Below are 20,226 nucleotides of genomic sequence, written 5' to 3'. Positions count from 1 at the left end.
CTGGGATTTTGTCCCATAGGGAATTGCGGACTTTTTTCCTGTGAGAGAGTGAATCATTCTTGCTCTCATCGGAACACCCTGAGCTACAACCTGAAATAAAACCGGAAATACCAATTTCAATTTCTGTGGCATGGCATTATGCAAGTAAAATAGATATGAATTTTAAAGTATGCTTTGTAAATATTTTCAAAATATTAAGAATAGTATAAAGAATCATGGAAGCATAGAATGGTGGAAAGTTAATCTGAGTTCTTACAAATGTTAGTTTTTGCTTTCTTTTGAATCTTCGGATTTTGGAATTCCCTTCAAGTTCATTGGGTCTAAATCTGATATGACACTTGGGAAAGTGTTACATTGTCAGGAAGGTTAAGTGATTTTCCCAGGATCACCCAAGAGAGCAACACATGGGGAGTAACACCCAGGACGCCTGAACCCAGTACGGTGTTTTCCTACACATGGACCTAAGAAAAGTGTAGAAATGCAAACAGAACTTATATTGACTTATGTTATCATGTTGAAGACCCATTTGTCAGCAAAAGTCCTATTGGGAAAAATCCATGATTTCTGTTTACATTTTCCAGCTGCATGGTGCACAGGGAGAAATTCAGAGATATTGAGGCCGTGTTAGAAAAATCGACTACAGGCCCACAATCCTTATCCACGGTCTTGGGGCCCATTGGTTTCAGAATTCAGAAGTTTTCAGGTTTTTGAGAGGTAGTTCAGGGCATGTGTGGCTGTCATCCAGCCAGCAGAGCCTGGGGTACCAGCCCATAATGAAACAAAATATTTCTGGAGTAAAACATAGTGACACCAAGTGAAAAAAATGGGTATGGCTGTAAAAAGGCTTATATCAGGTCAAATTTTCTGCTGGATGGATGATGAAAAGCTTTCTGTTTTCAGAGGTTTTTGCATCATAGAATTGTGGGTAAGAGAGTATGGCTCTGTAGAGCCAAAAGAATGGAGTCTGCCTGCCTCCCACCATCCCCATGACATCCAGAGCTCACTCCTCTGTAAGCAGCGATCTGCCATCCTGTTGAGAGCTCACATCAGAAGGAATTATCAGGTGGGGTTGCAATGTCCCCTGCCCCAGGTCATGCATCAGGCTCTGGATCCCCAAGTGCTTCAAGCATCAAATATTCACCCTTTTGCCAATTTAGAAGTTTGAAAACCTCTGTAGAATGAGTCTGTATGAAGAGGCTTTTGGCATTCGATAGTCCTTTGCACCAGGATGAAAGCTAGACCACGCGATTGCTGGAAAACAGCAGGTGTTATCTTCTGTAAGGAAAATGCATTAGCAAGGTACCTGATCTTCTAGGCCAATGGCTTTCAAGGCTTGTCGTCCTCTGTAAGAAAGGGCCAAGTTAATGCTTCTTCCACGTGCAGATTTGGCCATTCGGATATCTAAGACATTGGAAGTAGACTCCATGTTACACACATCTTAAAGTTTCCTAGGGCAGGATGAACAACTGGTGTGGTCAGAACCAGATTAAAAGGCCTTGTTAACTCTTTTAAAGAAAATACTGCTCTGGCTGGTGTGGCTTAGTGGTTGAATGCTGGCCGGTGAATCAAAGGGTTGCCGGTTCAATTCCCAGTCTAGGGCACATGCCTGGGTTGCAGGCCAGGTCCCCAGTAGGGAGTGTATACGACAGGCAACCACACATTGATGTTTCTTTCCCTCTCTCCCTCCCTTCCTCTCTCTAAAAGATAAAATAAATTAAAATCTTTTAAAAAGAAGAAAAGGAAATACAAATAATAGTACATTTGTGTTAAATTAATTGAGATAGTTGAGGGTTAAAAATTTGAACAGTTCACTTTTTAAAAATATATTTTTAGAATCTAAAGAGAAAGAGCTCAGAGAATGAAAACCACATCTCACCATTTTTAGTATTGTCTTACCTTCTCTAGCTTCATATACATCAACTTGGAAATTCCTCTTTGCAAGGAAGCATGCATTTAATGATCCAACCTAAAATTCAAAGCAAATTTTTTCATATTTTTATCTGATTCCACCAGTACAGGGAATTTTTACTGGCAAAATGAAGCCTCAAGTGTGACTTAGTTATCACACTGATTTACTCAGTCACTACCAGAAAGCACCATTTGCAAGCATGATGGGATAATTCAAGATTAAATTTTATAATTTTAGAGATAGAATTTTTACTTCTTTATTGTCACATGTAACTTTCCTACAGAAAGATCATAAAACATGTATATAGTATACAGTATACTTAGAAAGCGAACACCCGTATCACCATCACTTTGGTCAAAAAGCAGAGCATTGCTATGCTCCTGAAGATGCCCCACCACCTCCCCAACCACAATCCCCAACCTTTCACCAACCGGTAAACAGTATGCTGACTTTTGCGATAACCCATCCTTGCTTCTTTACAGTGTTACCACTTAGGTATATATTCCTAAGCCATATAGGTTAATTTGGCTTGTTTTTGAATCATATAATTAGAATCACACTTGTGTATTTTTTTGCATCTTGCTTCTTTTTTAAAAAAAAGATTTTATTTATTTATTTTTAGGGAGGGAAGGGAAGGAGATAGAGAGAGAGAGAGAGAGAGAGAGAGAGAGAGAGAGAGAGAGAGAGAGAGAGAAACATCAATGCGCAGTTGCTGGGGGTTCTGGCCTGCAACTCAGGCATGTACCCTGACTGGGAATTGAACCTGCGACACTTTGGTTCACAGCCCGTGCTCAATCCACTGAGCTACGCCAGCCAGGGCTGCATTTTGCTTCTTTAACACAATAATATGCTTAGGAGATTCATCCATGTGGTTGCATGTAAACCCCAGGTTATCCAAGTTCATTACTGTTTGATTCATCATTGTATGAAACCTCACAGAGGGTCCAGCCATTCTACTAGTGGAAGGCGTTTGAGTGTTTCCTGGTTGGGGGATATTATTAATAATGTTGCAAAGAACATTTTTGTGCATGAATCCCGTATACACATGTGCATGATTTTTCTCTAGAGGTTTATACTCAGAAATGGAATCCTTGTACAAAGGCTTGTGTTTCTTCACCCATATTATGCCATCTGTTCCAACATTTTGCAATAATGTGTTTTCCAACCAGCAGCTTCTGGGAGTTCATCTTTGCCAGCACTTAGTATGTTCAAACTTTTAAACATTGCAATTGGAGGGTAAGCTGGGGAGGAGTGCTTGAATTTGCGTATGTCTGGTAACTAAAGAGGTTGAACACTTTTTCATATATCGATTGACCGTTTCAATCTACTTGTTTATCAAATGTCTGCAGAGTCTCTTGCCCATTTTCTATTGGGTTAGTGACTTCTTTTTTCTATTGATTCAAACAGTTAGTTATAGATCTGAGTACAGAGTCTTTGCCATTTTTAAATGTTGCAAATATCTTCTTCTATTGTGTGGCTTGCTTTTTAAACTCTATAGCATGTTTTAAAGATGAGAAACTCTTTAGTTCAGGTAGTCACATTTATCAATGTTTTACATTATTATTAATGCATTTGGTATCTTTTAAAGTCTTTCCCCTCTCTGACATTATGAAGAATATTTTGTCTATTGTCTTCTCAAAGCTTTATAGTGTTGCCTTCCTTAAAGCTTTATATAGGTTGCCATGATTTATCTGCTGCCCCATCACTAGCAATATAAATTGGGTGAGATCACCCATATTCAATGATCACAGCTGAATGTTCAGCAGCATTTAATCAATGCTGTTAACAAGCCTCTCTTCTTGAAACACCAACACTGTTTTTAATTTTCTGCTTTTTTTTCCCCCATGCACCTCTGGGCTTTCCCTCTTTTCCCCTTTCAAAGAAAGACAATCCGATGTTAAAGAATCTCAGACCTGCTTCCTAGTCCATCTTCCCCATCAATGGAGGTGCAAAAACTCCCATCTCCTACCCAGATCTCTTTTTTGAGCTCACGCAAAACCAGTCCTGATGTAGTGGGTTGAGCAGGAGAGATTACCATCAAATCACCCAAGGATGTAACTTTCAACCATGATAAGCTCTTTGTATTTGGTTCCTAGTGCTGTCTTCACAAAGTACCACGAGCCAGCTGACTTAAAGGGCAGATACTTGCTGTCTCAGTTTTGGAGGCTGGAAGTCTGAAATCAAGGTGTCAGCAGGGTTGGTTCCTTCTGAGGGCTGGGAGGGCAGGATCTGCTCCAGGCCTCTCTCCTTGGCTTGTAGAGGGTCCTTTTCTCCTGATGTCTCTTCACGTGGTCTTCCCTCTATGCACCTATTAGGCAGGCCAGGGGCAGACACAGAAGGGCCCGAGGCTTCATCTATCTAGTTCACATGTGTTTTTACTCCTCTCCTTGAAGGTACCTTAGTATCTAAGCACTTATGTGTTCTTTTTTTTAAAGATTTTATTTATTTATTTTTAGAGAGGGAAGGGAGGGAGAAGGAGAGAAAGAGAAACATCAATGTGCGGTTGCTGGCGGCCGTGGCCTGCAACCCAGGAATGTGCCCTGACTGGGAATCGAACCTGCGATGCTTTGGTTCACAGCCCGCGCTCAATCCACTGAGCTATGTCAGCCAGGGCCTACTTATGTGTTCTTTTAAAAAATATTCCTATGGTTCAGTTCTTGCATTTCCTCTTACCATTCAGTGATACCGCGACCACCTGACTTTCTTTATATTATTCAATTCCTATAGACTGGTGGTGGCAATTAAAAACAAACATAAGCCAATCCCTATTTAAACCAGGAAGTGTATGAAAATTTTCCAGACTTAATTGTTTGCAAAGCAATTCGCTTATTTAATATTTTAGAAGGCCAACCAAGACATGCATGATCAAGCCTGTGATAATTCCAGTTCTGTGTAACTGAGATTTAAATAAAACTAAAAGACAAGAAAAATATGGGTGGATGTGACAGAATTTCAGCTAGGAGGATTAGTCATGTGGCTAAAAGAGTACATTTAGACTCTAATTTATTTCCTCTTCTCACTTTCTGTAAAGGGTGCTTAATCAGGAATAACTGTCGGTAACTTCTTTGTTGTTACACTGGCAAAAAAAAACCCCACTAAAACTACTATAAAGATATAAATGGGAGGGAAAATGTGTGTACGCCACTCGGAACCTGCCACAAACTCTCACAGGAGGCACAGCTGGTTCTGAGAATGAATAGGGAAGAGAGAGTAGACGGAACTGAAGACGCTGGGTGGGGGAGACTCCTGGGACCAGCAGAAACAATCAAGGTGCCAGTTCTTGGAAGTAAGCCTTGATAAAGATAGGACAATTCTCTTAAGGACATGAGCAATTCTGGAAAGTCTCTCAATTTATTTTGAAGCACCAAAAGTCCAGAATAGGAAACTCGTTTGGCCATAAAATAAATTTGTAAAGTCAAAGTTTTATTAACAAGTGGTCTAGCCTTTTGGTGAGTAAGCAGAGCTCTGAGGAGATTCCTTGGTTACATAATGGTGGATTTACCCAGTTTTCTGTTCTTCTCCTTTTCCATTTTTTCCCTGTCTTCTCTTACTTCCTTCTTTGTAGGTCATGTCTTTTGGCCCCACCCTGCCCATGACTGATGCCCAGGTCACCAATTAAAAACATTACATGACAACTTTTTTGTAATGACAATGATTAGATATCCTTCCTGGGTGTTTTGTATAATATTAGGATTCACTAAATTCCTGCTGGTTCCCAGGTGACCTCTCCAGCTGTGATTATTCGTAAATGCTGACCCTGACAGGAAGGGCATCAAGATGATTAAAATTTTACGCATTTTCTACCTCTTTATTGTAATGTGTTTGAAATTAGTCTGATAACGTAGTGTTAAAAATGTGTCAACTTGTCAACTACTTTTGACTTAATAAAGCATATAGAACTCTTCCTAAGATTTCATCTGAGTCTGTCACCAGATAACTTTTAAAAAGCCTGTTTGTACTTCCTACTCACAGAATTAGACTTTGGTCTCAAGAATTTGACCTCTGGCCCTGGCTGACACGGCTCTGAGCACCAGCCTGTGGATCAAGGGTTGGATCTTAGGACACATCAGTGGAAGGAGAAGAACTGGACTGTTAACTCCACTTACTATGGCATAAGTGCAGAAAAATGTCTTCATCCTGTTAGCAACTGTGACATTAGCTACAATGGTATATGGTGAGCCAAATATTGTTTTATTATTTAATTCTTAGCCTGGACTCGCTGATGTGTCGCATCTGGATTTCGTCCCTAAGGCTAAGTAGTCTTGATTGTTTTCTCCTTTGATGATGCTAAGGTGGATGTCCCGTACGCTTGCTGCGGGGGTGTTAGGAAACCTGGCTGAGGACTTTTTCTCTGTCCTGTGTCTCTCTCTCTGAATTCTGACTTCTGCCTTCCTGTGTGTCAGATCCAACTCATTCCCATCCTTCAGCCTTCAAAAGCTTCTCCTGTCGTATTCCGTCTCTCAGAGAGTGGCAGCTTGCCCACCGTTTCAGCCAACCAGGATACCTCGGAGAACATTACCAGCCCTCTCTACCCACCAATCCACACTGAACTAAGCAACAGGTGCTATTGGTTGTTCCTCTTGCATCTTTCTCAGCATAGATCTCCTACCCATATCTCCTTTCACGGGGCCCTCATTACCCTCTACCAGGACTACTGCAAATTTTCCAATATCCCTCCCGTCCCCGTCCCTCAGCTGCTACCTGTTCAAGCCAAACTCCTCCCTAGGCATTGTCTAAAATGGAAATTGGATGAGGCCTTTTCTGTGTTAAATCCTTTATTGGCTCTCAGAAGTTTTTAGAAAAGTCTCAAGTTTCCAACATGACATAAAGGATTCTTACACGTGACCCCAGTCTCTCCCTCTAGCTCATTTCTTGCTATTCCCATGCACTATCTGTAAGAAGTGTACATACCAAAATCAGTATATATTTCCTTAATACACCATGCATTTTTATATGTACATGCATCTAAATATAATGTTCCTTTTGTCCAAACTGTCCTTTCCTGCCTTATATTAAATATATCTGAAAAATGTTTAGCCTTCCTTCAAATTTGATATCTTTAGTCCTTCCTTCCTTCCTCCTTTCCTTCCTTCCTCCCGCCTCCCTTTCTATCTCCCTCCCTCCCTTCATTTTTTCTTATTCTGGTGTTTGTTTTTAATTTCTTTCATTAATGTATTCTAGTTTTCAATATACAGGCCTTTCACCTCCTTGGTTAAATTTTTTCTTACATTTTATTCTTTTTCATGCAATTTTAAATGGAATCATTTTTTTGATTTTTGTATCCTACAGCTTTACTGAATTTGTTTATTAGTTCTAACAGTGTTTTTTTATGGAGTCTGTAGGGTTTTTATGTATAATTTCATCTGTAAATAGTTTTATTTCTTCCAGTGCAATTTTGACACCTCTTTCCTCCAAAAGACTTATTTGCCTTTTCTTCTGTAATTCTATGAATGTATATATGCACTTTAACATCTCTCAAAGTGAATTAAATTATTTATTTACATCCTTTCTGATTTCCTCAGCAGGCTGTACATGCTCAGAGAGTAATGTTTGTACGACCAGTATTTTACCAGTCTATTTGTGATACAAACCACAGTACCTAATACTTAGTAAGAACTCAGTGCTTTTAAATAAAGACTTAAAAATACAGATAAACAAAAAGAAAAAGTAATCACCCACAATCTTACAACCAGAGAGAACCAGTGTTAACATTTTCTATGTATATGAAACACATAATATTTCTTTTTTAAGTTGTTTTTTAGTTGATCTTGGAGAGAGAGAGAGAGAGAGAGAGAGGGAGAGAGAAAGAGAGATTGAGATTTGTTGTTCTGCTTATTCGTGCATTCATTGTTTACTTCTTTTATGTGCCCTGACCAGGGATCAAACCCACAACCTTGGTGTACCAGGAAAACATTCTAACCAACTGAGCTATTCAGCCAGGACCACATGATATTTCTTTTAAAAAGGATAGTAAGCTCTATATTTTATGATTTCTTTAAAAAAATGAATAGTATACTGTGAATATATTTCCATGTCAGAAAAAATTTTAAATCAAAATATTTAATAGTTGAGCTACATTTCAACATATTCAGTGACCTCATATTTGGAGACTTGGGTTTTTTAAATTTTTTAGAATTATAAACAACTGTGTGTTGCACACTCATTTCTTCTGATAGAATCACCATAAGGAAATGGTCTGCCAAAGGGCAAGTTTTAGTGAAAGGGACCAAATCCACAGAAACTCCAAAGATCCACACCATCTTTCTGCCCCATTGGCTCTTGGGCCTTTCATAGCAAGGATGCAGGGAGAAGGGAGAAAAAGAGAGTCTGCAATGACTTGGGGAGAGGATTTGGACAACTTAGAATGTAGGAGATGGACTTTAGCTGCAAAGCACATGAAAGAGATCGAAAAGGAATGGGGCAAGATTATTTTTAGGAGGTTTTGAAGATACTCCATGTTTGTTTGTTTTTAAGAGAACGCATTAACTATCCTAATCGTTTTTGATGTCTTTTTGGTTAAAGGACAATTGTTTCTCAAAATGCAATGCCATCCTGAGGCCAACTGTATGGGAGGAGTAGCTGCTGCTGCCTTCTGCAATTCCCTCATATTTTTAAGATTACATACATATATCTTAAATATATATATATATATATATATATATATATACACATTCACATTATCTTACAGAAAAAGTACCAATTTAGATTACCATCAACATTATGTGAATGTATATACAAATAGATGGATGGATGAATATGTATCAACAGATAGACAAATCTGGGAATATTTTAGGATAAAATCTTCTGGGAATATTTTAGGATAAAAAGAAAAGACAAGCACATTCTCTTCAGAGAGTTAACAAAGCTTGAACTGTCTAAAGTAATGGCATCTACTCCAGATACTGCTCACTGGGCAATAAATGAAGTGAACTCGGAGATGACCCAAGACTGTAAAACATTTAACAGTCTATATGTGTCTAAGACTTACCTTGGAGGGAATTAAAATTCTGGTGACCCCCTATTCCTGCTTTTATAAGGACTATATTTAAAATAAAGCTGGAGATCTGTGAGTAAGGAAGTATGAAGGAAAACAGTGAGATTTTAGAGTTAAAAGAGTTAGGGACCTAGTTTTAGCCCAAATGAGGAAACTGAGACCCAGAGAGAGTAAGATTTCCTGGGCATCTAGCTGATCGCAGGCCCCTATATGCTCGGCCCCCTCCCTGTCTAATGAGGTTTCTATCCCATGAAACAGGGTAAAGAGTGAGCAGTGAAATGGAAAGATCCTAAGGAGACGGGGCAGGAGCACCACCTAGGGCTGATTCTTCATCCAAGACAGAACCTAACATCGACAGCTGTGAGACACACAAACTCTCAACATCAAGGTCAAGCTGCCTCAAAGGCAATTTTATCAGCAGAGGCCGCTCACTCGACTGGAACCCCTGGGGCAGGCCACAATGATGCATATTCCATCATGAAATGCAGGGGTTGCCTCAGCGAGTGTCCCCTTTAAGTACCTTTTAATGGAGAATTGGGATGGGCCAATTATAGGAAGGACGAATCACAACACACTGTAGTGGGGTTGCTTGTCAGCAGGGGAGACAGAAGAAACCCTGTAACAGTACCCTAAAATACACCTTCAGAGCGTGTGCCAGAACAGTGGGTGGACAGGCAACAGGAGGCGACAGCTGACCAAGAGTGTTCAGCAGGCCTTTTAGCGAAAGTTCTAGGCTTCCACTAAAAAAATGAGGGTTCCGGCAGCTGAAGCTGTCTCTGGAAGAGCTCTCTTTGGCTCTGATCGTTCCATCCCACCTGCAAATGCTGGGAAGAGTCGTCAGGGGCAGCGTTTCTCACTACCAAGGACCTGAGTAGGGACAGAGCTTAAGGAAAGATGTTCAGGTTGGAGAGCCTTGCTTCTCTGCCTTCTCTGGCTTGTTGCTTTGTGAAGCAAAGAGATGTATCAGTTCAACGCAAAGGAAGACAGCTTGAAGGGCAGCCCTTTTTCCCTAGACTCACTTGTTAAATTTGGAAAGCTACACCAACTCCTTCTAGCCAGAAAAGTAGCGATGGTTTTTCAAATTTTTTTAAAAGTTAAGTCCTTCAAAGAACTGCATTCCTTACAACAGCATTCAAGGGACAGCATTGTCTTGCTTCTAATCCCCACAGCTCCTAAGAATGTGATTCCCCACTTTGTTTGGAAAGCAAATTCACGCACACAGAATATTTTAGTGCGTTTGATTATAGAAGGCATCAGGGTAGCCTATAGGAGACTGTTCTGCGTGGCGTCGGCCCAGACAGGACCCACGTCCATGGATAGGTTCTCCCGTGGGGAATCAGGCCTGCATTGTAGCTAGGCTGCTATGAGACTTGCTTTTGCTGAAACTCCCTCGCCCTGAATTGAGGCAGCAAGTGCTTACTGTAACTTCCTAAAATCTGTGCTAAACCTCCCCAGTATGAAGTGTAACTGGTTCAACCACTTGTCCCTTTTCATTTGCAAATATCCTTCTTCTGTGATGTGACTAGTGGCATCAGCTCCTTTGTTTTCTACCTAAAGCGAACCTGTGCATAGTAAAGGAGGACCATCATGTCATGTTCCCAGAAAAGAAATAAAGGCCTGTCATGGCAAGGGCTGAAGCTTTTTTCCTCCTCTTGAGAGAAAAGCCATGTCGTCCCTTTTCCTCCACAGGACTTGGTAGTCCGTGTGAATTTCCCGTGCCTCATCCACAATGTGGCGGACCCCAGGAAGAAAAGGCAGCAGGACCCCAAAATGAGACAATTATTAGACTCATGAAGTTAAAAACCTTCTGTGGGGAATAAACTGGTCTATCCTGTCTTGTTATAATTTTCCCAGGCTTTTTCCATCTAATAGGCTGAGGAATCTTTAAAAACCACAGCTCACTTTCCTATCGAAAGCCCTCGGATGACTTCCCATTGTGCCTGGAATAAGATCCAACCGTCTTGCCTTGCCCTCTGAGGTGCAGGAGGTATGGCTCTCGCAGTCTCTGCAGCCCCATGTTTTCTGCCCTTCCATCCGCTCCTTGAATGTGTCCCACATGGTGTCACTTCATGGTTCTCTTCGTGCTGTTCCCTCTGCCTGGAGTGATCTTCCTGTAGCCCTTCACAGGGTGGCTTCTTTCTGATTCTTCAGGTCTCTTGTCATCTGTCCCTTCCTCAGAAGAGGCTGTCCCTGACCACATGCTCATCAGATACTCTTTAAGATACTCTTACAGGAGTACCTGCCTTGCCTTTCTTTCCAAGTGCTCTCAGTGAAATTATTTCACCATTGAACCTCCAGTATCTAAAGCAATGTTGGCACATAGCAGGTGCTCAGTAAGGTGCTGTATCATACACACATTCTCATTTTGTGCGAAATCTTGCTAGGAAAGAATTGGACTGAAGCCCGGTAGGAAGAAATGACAACATATGTCACATGCATGGACTAACATGGCATGCCATGACATTTCTTAGCATTTGAAATTTAGAACCAGAAATGTTAGAGGAACTGTCATATAGTACTTCAGGGGAAAAATAAGAAAGGCAGAACCAAAGACAGTATTAGCATACACTATGTAAACATAGGGGTATTAAATACACTAATCCTTATGCTGCCTAGAACAGTGTCTGGCACATACTAGGACTTCAATACATGCTTGTTGAGTAAATAAATGAGTGAATGAATACCTAGGAGTTAACAGCCTACAAATGGTTAGCCCAAAGGAGAAAACAAAGGATTAAACTTTAACTCAGGGGGATATTCTGATGAGAAGGAAAAAAATACAGTTCACGGAGGCAGTCCCATGTTAAAGAGAGCTGGCTTTGGTACGATGACAGTGGAAGCAGAGGGACCTCCTACTGTGTCCTGCTACACAGCGGGCATGTCCCCTGGACGTCATCTCACCTGCTCAGTGAGGGGGCACCACACTGCCATGCCCGGGGTGATCAGATAGGTATCAATTCCAACCACTCAAATAACGAGCAAGCACCCAACATGGTTAAGTTTGCATTAGCTTCCTGTTTCTTAACACTTTTATTCTTATTAGACAGCATGAATTATTAACCAAAGTGTGGCAAATATTTTCATCAAAATGACTATTTACAGTAATTAAAAAAAAAAAAAACAATCAACTTGCCCTGGCTGGCGTAGCTCAGTGGATTGAGCCCGGGCTGCAAACCAGGCATCACAGGTTCGATTCCCAGTCAGGGCACATGTCTAGGTTGCAGGCCACGGCCCCCAGCAACCGCACATTGATGTTTCACTCTCTCTGTCTTTCTCCTTCCCTTCCCTCTCTAAAAATGGATAGGTAAAATCTTTAAAAATTTTTTAAAAATCAACTTGGCAATTGATAAATTCAATTTTCTGTTTTTCCAAAAATGCTAAATCGAAATGACAAGGGAAAACAGACACCTTTGTGTTTAATGGAAATAAAATACCTTCCCTGGATGAGAGCCCATTAAAACTTAATGACATATTGTAAATACGTCTATTTAAACATTAGAAAAGCTTTCAGAGGAAAATGAATGATTCGTACAAGTGAGTCATAATAATCATCAAGGATAATGATAGCTGTATAATGCCACCAACAGGAATAATATACAAGTAGATGCTTACCAAGCCACCCCCAATGACAGCGATTTTTGTCCTTTGGATGTCCGATGAATCCATGACTGCCGAAGTGTCTGTCACAGAGGAACCCTTAGCTCCTACACACAGGTCTGCCCCAGCCTTTATACTGCGGAAGCCCAGCCAGCCACAGGGTTTGGGCTAATTCCTCTTGAGCGAAGAAGTGGCATTTAACCCCTTATCAGCCCAAAGCGCAATCAGCTCCGCTTCAAGAAAAAAAAGCAAGTGCATTACATTAACCGTATTTTGACAAATGCACCCAAGTGGAGGCACTCTTTATCTTATGTGTAGACACCACATTTTTGAAGCGCAGTCTTAGGGCTTTTCTTCTTCTTTTTCTACTGCATGTACTTTCTTACTTTCTTACTTTCATTTTCATTCATAACTAACCATGAATGAAATTTCCCTTGTCTGACATCCCAAAGCATCTTAAACTTCCTTTTGAGAGTGAGATGTTATGATTTCATAAGTGAATTGTTATTTTTGTTATTAAGACCTGTCAGGAAGTTCAATGAAAGTATTCTCACAGATTGTCTTTAACAGAGTCTATCAGGGAAAAAATTGCCTATTCTTAGTATTCTCGCAGAATGATTTTGAATTGTGTAAACTGATCATATTTCCTTCCCGCACCCCACCCCCCACTAGCATTGGACGCTAGGAACTTGAGACCCTTACTTGTGCATTATCAGTAGGGGAGATGATTAATAATATGTTTCTTGTAAACTCATTCCTGGCTTCATATTATCTTCCCATTTCTTTGTCTTCTTTCATCTTATTTTAAACATATCTTATTATTTTTTAAGATGATGTGGCTGGTGCTAAATAAACAAAAGATGACGCTTCTTCTCTTCCTAGTGAGAATAGGGAGAATTCAGAACAGTTTTTCCCTGATCAAAAGCTCCAGTTAAATATCGTTCAATAGTGACCCCTTGTGGATAAGTATAGAGTTGCTAGAAAACTTTTTTGCTGGTAGATATTTTATTTATTCATTCTGTGTTGTCTTGCTTGTTTTGCTGGTAGATATTTTATTTATTCATTCTGTGTTGTCTTCTAAAAGATTTATCATTTATCATGAGAGCACATTAAAACTTATGACATACTGTAAATATATCTATTTAAACATTAGAAAAGTTTTCAGAGGAAAATGAAGGATTCGTACAAGTGAGTCATAATAATCATCAAGGATAATGATAGTTGTATAATGCCACCAACAGGAATAATATACAAGCAGATGCTTACCAAGCCACCCTTTTCACTTTCTATTTTTAAGTCTATAATCAACATGGAGTTCATTTTTACACATAGGAGCCAGAATTTTCTTTTCCAAGTGAATACCCAATTTTCCCCAGTGCTCCCGAACAAAAAGACTTTTTTCTTCCCACGACTGCCTTTGTCTTAGGTCCAGGCTCACATGTGTGTGGGTCTGGTTCTAGGTTTCTGTTCTATTTCATCTGTTCTACACTTGCTTATTCCAGTGCCAATTCCACAGCCAAATTACTGTGTTTAAAATGAGCCCTCACAGCTTGAGCAACTCTGCCTGCTTTGTGCTTCTTCATAATTTTCTTGACCATTGTTTTAGCGTTTTGCATTCTCATCTCAGTTTTAGAATAGCTTTGTTCATTCCACCAAGAAAAAAATAAAAACAAAAATGCTCTGTTGAGATTTTTTAGTGGGATTGCTTTGAAGTTACGACCATTTCGAGAAAGAATAACATATTTAGAATGTTGAGTTTTTCAATCCTTAAAAAGGTTTTATCTCTCCATTTGTTTAGATCTTCTCCAAGTTCTCTCAAAGTTTTATATATGCTCCTTTTAGATTTATTTCTAGTGTATTAATAGTTTTATTTTATTGTAAATTGTATCTTTAATTTCATTTTCTGCTGTTGATAGTATGTAGAAATACAATTTATTTTTGGTTGTTGAGTTTATATGCAGTAAAACTGCAGAACTCTCTTACTAATTCTAATAATCTTTAGATTCTTTTATTTCTTTTTACTATAATTATAAGGATAGTTTTTTATCTTTCTTTCCTATTGATTAAATGATTGCCTTAGTGTTCTGGCTAGTAATTTCAGGACAGCGTAGAAGAGAAATGTATTCAAGTTCCAAATAGATGGGATATCCAATAGATATCCAATTGGTATTGATTTCTAAAAAAATTCATTGTAGTCAGGAATACACTATGTGTATAAAAAAATCTATAGTGTGATTGGTACTTATTTCCTTGAGTTTCTCTCCATATGGACCAAACCACATTTAAAATTGCTACGTTACTAGCAAAATAAAGCTTTTATTATTATGAAGCAATCTCTTTATCACAAGGAGTGATTTTTGCCTTGAAGTTTAACTGTCTGATATCAATTTAGTTAGCATTTACATAGTATATTTTTTCAACCATTTGATTTCAAGTGTCTTGTATGCTTAAATTTTAAATGTGGCTTTTTAAAATGTTCAGTTGAATAGTTTAAAAATGCAAGAGGAGCATCTGACACTCAATATTTCCACTTCTCTCTACGCGTTTATAAATTTAACAAATCAGCATTAGTAGCAGAGATTAATGGATGCAATATTTGTTCTGTTGTTTTCGTCATTCTTTTTCTTTTGGCGTTAAGAGAATATTGCCTCACTCTGTTCAATGAACTCAGCTTGCTCAATAAATGTTTATTTATTCCAGTAGGCTCTTTGCTCACTGCCTGAGTATTCTCCTCCTGTCTTTTCACTCGGCGTTTAGATCTCTGGTCAAATACACAGTCCTTACTTTGCTCACTCTATTGAAAAGACGTACTTATCCCATTATTCTTTAAATATGGTCCTGTTTATTTTTTACTGCACTTGCCATCATATGAAATTTACTCTTATGAAACCTGGCTTACTTATTTACTTATTTGACGAACAGATAAATATTAGTGCAAGTGAAGGGGAGAAAAGTAGATGGACTCAAGATATAATTTTGACATAGAATGGCCAGGATTTGCTGGCAAACTGGGCATAGTGTATGTACGTGTTGGGGAACAAGGGCAGAATTCAAGAATCAAGGGCTCCCACATTTCTAGCTTGAGTAACTGATGGTACCATCTGCTGCATATTAAATAATGGTATGGGGATGGTAATTGAGTCTTATCCTTTGGGTATGTTAAGTTTGAGATGTGAGTATTGAGATAGATAATTAAAATATAAATGATAAGCATCCAGTTGGATATTTGAATTTGAAACACAGAGGAGAAGTCAGGGCTGGAAAAATAAGTCTGGGATCATTGGTACCTCAGAATAAAAATGTTATCAAAAACTGTGAATGAATAACTCGCCAGAGGAAAGAAAATTGACCTAGAAAATTGCAGATGAGAAAGAGAATAGCATGTGTATTTTAATATTATTTACATGAAATTTTACAAATACACAGAAAACTGTATATATTTTATAAGAATACACACGAATAAAATGATACAAAATAAACATACTGTAATAGTTTCCTGGGGGTCTGAAAGGAGAACAGGCATAGGGGATGAATAGAAAAGGAAGTAAGTATTTAAATAAAATAAGAATGGCTCTTTTAATGTGCCACGTGGCGTAAAGTTAGGATTCTGGTTAACTCAAACCTGAGGTTCACTAAAAAGCTTGTTTTTCATTTAGTGAAGAGTAAGAAAAGATGATTTAGGACTGAGCCCTGGGCTCTTCCTCATTCACAAGCGAGGAGCTGGAAAGGAAGACTGCCAAGAATAGCCGACAAAAAGCAGGAGAGCGAGCTCAGATTGCAAAGATCAAGAAGGAGATTTTTGCCAAGGGCAGGAAGTGTGGGTTGCATCTGTGTGGCCCAAAATGTGGAGAACTGTCTGCTGGATTTGCATCTGGGAGGTCATTGGTGAATCTGATGAGCAGTATCAGTGGAGTCACGTGACAGATGGCAGCAAGTTGGAGGAGAGGGAGGTGAAGGTGGTGAGCTGATCTGTCACAGAAATGCAGAGGTAGTTCAAGTGGTCCCCAAAGTCATGGTGGTTGTTTATCTGTTTGGTTTTGTTTTCAACATGGGAGATAATACAGCAAAGCTACAGAATGACTTCAGGCAATGGTCCAATAAAGAGAAGTAAACTGATGATGAAGGGAAAAGGGTGGACAATTACAGGGGCCATGACCTTGAAAAAATATGAAATCCAGCATATGACTAGAAGATTTGATTTGTGTCTTCTCTTTCGGAGGAACGGAGAGTTGGTCAGCTTTCGTGTGGCTGTTAATTTTGGTGTTTTTAAAAGTTTCATTGTATGTGTTTACAAGAGTCAAACAGTCCTGTGAGACATTCAACATAAACAGTAATTGCTCTCTCTACCTCTCTGCCATCTGGCCCTGAGCAGAACCATCATTTCCAACTTCAGGGTGTACATGTCCCAAATCTCCAATTACCATGCCAACATGAGTACTTCTTCCTTGATTTTAGTTTGTGGGTTTGAGTTATGATTTCTCACTACTGAAACTGGGGATTCACGTCTTTTAATCTCTCCATTCTTTTAAGATAATTATATCATCATTTCAGTTAGAACTAAATTTCGTATTTGATTTAGTATAGCTATGGCCACATTTAATGATGCTTTCTCCCTTTCTTGCAAAATACAACTTTTAAAAAAAAGCTTATATTTATTTATTTCTAGAGAGAGGGAAAGAAAGGGAGAAAGAGAGGGAGAGAAACATCCCTGTGTGGTTGCCTCTCTCATGCCCCCTACTGGGAACCTGGCCCACAACCCAGGCATGTGCCCTGACTTGGACTTGAACCAGCAATCCTTTGGTTTGCAGGCTGGCACTCAATTCACTGAGCTACACCACCCAGGGCCAAAATACAACTATTTTAATTTCTCAATTTAATAATTGCCCTTTTTATTGCTGAATTATCTAAACATCATAAATTCAGTCCCAAACTCTCCCCCAATTATCTAAATATCTTATTAATATAATTTCCTCTAAGAACTCCTCTAGTAATCTCCCAGACCCACAGGTATCCTAAATTGGACTCTTCAAAGTCTTTAAAATAATGAGAATGTTTGGACTGATAAGAATTGAAACTTATTGCCAATTTTGACAACAAGGTATTGAGATTAAGAACAAAGGAAAGAGAAATCATTGCAGTGTTTATTGACCCTCATGGCAGGACATCAAGTCCTACAATGTGGACAGGAAGACACGTGGGCACACCACGTAAAAATCAGCAAGAAGAAAGCAGGCTAATACTGTTGTGAGGCAAAGTTCGAAGTAGAAAAGCGCCACAAACCTCTAAGCAAAATACAAACGTTATTTTCCATAGCGAGATGTTGCATCTCAAAATGAAGATGGCCAGTGTCAACCATGGATTTAAAAGCATTTACATTACATATTCACTATGAAATAATGATTATTAAAAAATGAGGAATGGAGAACAGTTTAGGTGATACAAGCAAACTTTATGTAAGACTTCATGAAATGGACTGCATTTTTAAAATATTTTATTTATTTATGTATTTTTAGAGAGGGAAGGGAGGGAGAAAGACAGAGAAAAAGAGAGAAACATCCATGTGCGGTTGCTGGGGGTCACGGCCTGCAACCTGGGCATGTGCCCTGACTGGGAATCAAACCTGCGACACTTTGGTTTGCAGCCTGCGCTCAATCCACTGAGCTACGCCAGCCAGGGCTGACTGCATTCTTTTAGAGAACTGCCAAATGGGGGAAGAAGGCAGGAAACTTTTAGAGGATAAAGAATAAAAAACTAGGAAGAGAGAAATAGAAAACATCTGATTGGTTAGGGCCATGTAGTCATCTTTATAGGGTGTGAGATGCCCAGGATTGGTTTGGAGTTTGGAGACTGGCCAACTGAATATATTGCATTTCTGGTCAAGTCCACTTACAAGGACACAAAAGTCATCCCAGTTTCTGTGTTGACATGACACCCTGGCCAGGAGTGGCTTCATATTGGGCTTAGAAATTGATTTTAACAGTAATTATTTCATTATTAAGACACATTACATTTTCCTTATTAAGTAATGAAAATAATGAACTAAGCCAATATTTGCCAAATTCCAATCATTTGTCTAGCCCCATAACCACATACTGATAATATTGTTTCAAATGAATATACATTTCATTGAAATAAAATTGGAACTATGTATTGCTTTTGCAGATGGGAAATCATTTTAATCGATAAAGGGGAAGAAAATGCCACTTCATTATTAGTAATTTGTTATTTCTTTTATTTTTAAAGGGTATTAAGCAAATACCTCAAAATTTTGGCATTTCCTAGGAAATGATAGCAATTGTTAGGGAATGTCTGTTTCTGTAGTTTTCTGTCAAACCAGAGATGACATGAGCAACATTATGTTCACATTAAGCTTTAGGGTTAACATTGTTTGCCTTTTATTGGTGGAATTGGTGGAACTTTTATTGGTGGAATTAATAAATGTAAATAAATGTAAATGTAAATGTAAATGGGAGAGATGGTTCACTGTTTTCTTAAACCGTTGCATTATCTTTCAATTCTTGTTTCTCTTTTATTCCGAAACTTTAACTTCTAACGAATCCTTGGTTTCACTTTTTCATCAAATATTTTAGTGATTTCTGACTCGTCAGTTGACAAAGGGAGGAAATAATGAGGTATAAAGAATTCCAGTGCATTTTATGGAGTGTTTTGATTGTAGTTCAATTATTATGTTCTATTATCCAGGGGTGTCCAAACTTCTGGCATCTCTGTGCCACACTGGAAGAATGGTCTTGGACCACATGTTAAGTACACTGTGACACATAATCATACACAAAAAAATCACATAATATTTGAAGTAAATTTATGATTTTGTGTTGGGCTGCATTCACAACCATCCTGGGCTGCAGGTTGGACATCCCTGAAACTTTCATATTTTAAATACATATGAGTCAAATTCATATGCCACAAAATGACATAAAAAGTGTTATTAAGAGCTTCGACAGAGACCAACTGTTAAAAGCTTGGCTTACTGGACTTTGGTTTCGGGACCATAATCCAGTGGTTCTTCTTGATCAACTGTCATCTCCTTCCAAGCAACAGAAAAGACGAGACAAAAGAGATAAAATTGTGGTTTAGATGCAATTTTATATCAGTTCCTGCATTTTATCACCTATTACATTCAAACAATATGACTTTTCAATGCAAAAATTTAGAAACCTACACACAAATAGTAAATTCCCAAATCACCTATAACAATCAACATCCACACTACACTTGAACAGAGCTCTGACAGCACACATTAAAGAGATTTCAAAATGACAAGTTAAAAGACATGAGTTATTATCTTAAGTGTTGGCATCAAGGATAATTATTATTTCATTCTCCATACTTTGCTGGGTTTCCCCCAAATTTCTACATAGAATCTGTAATCTGGAAGAAATTTTTAAAAAATCCTATACAAAGAATAGCTAATGAGAGATTACATGATAACTAAATGAATCCACCAATATTTCTTTCCAGGATGTTCCACCAACTAAACACTAACAGAAGGTTCATTAGCTAATACTCTCGCTCTCCAGCAGCCACACACATCAATCAACCTGGTTGAAAGAATAACCTGAACTTCCTTTCCCATAATTCCCTTCTAATTAGTTTCCCGTGAATCTGAGGGCTTCAAATATCCATTCTACAAGGAAGTTTGCCCCCTTGCTCTTTACTGGCCATTCACGGTTGGTTCCGCCCCCCGCAGTCAGTTTCCGGATGTTGA

General features: G+C 38.9%; 1 protein-coding gene across 1 annotated transcript in view; it reads right to left on the bottom strand.

The window, feature by feature from the left end:
- KMO (kynurenine 3-monooxygenase) overlaps window positions 1–12,720 on the bottom strand; it is a 42,296-nt gene extending 29,576 nt beyond the window's left edge. Inside the window, 4 exon segments of the mRNA XM_028531416.2 lie at window positions 1–90; window positions 1,304–1,401; window positions 1,897–1,966; window positions 12,516–12,720. Of these exon segments, the coding sequence (XP_028387217.1) occupies window positions 1–90; window positions 1,304–1,401; window positions 1,897–1,966; window positions 12,516–12,569 (312 nt within the window). The 5' untranslated portion in view covers window positions 12,570–12,720.
- Between the last annotated feature and the right edge of the window lie 7,506 nt (window positions 12,721–20,226).

This window comes from Phyllostomus discolor, chromosome 15 (assembly GCF_004126475.2).
Source record: "Phyllostomus discolor isolate MPI-MPIP mPhyDis1 chromosome 15, mPhyDis1.pri.v3, whole genome shotgun sequence".
Classification (NCBI taxonomy): domain Eukaryota; kingdom Metazoa; phylum Chordata; class Mammalia; order Chiroptera; family Phyllostomidae; genus Phyllostomus; species Phyllostomus discolor.
This window is presented reverse-complemented; position numbering and strand designations above follow the sequence as displayed.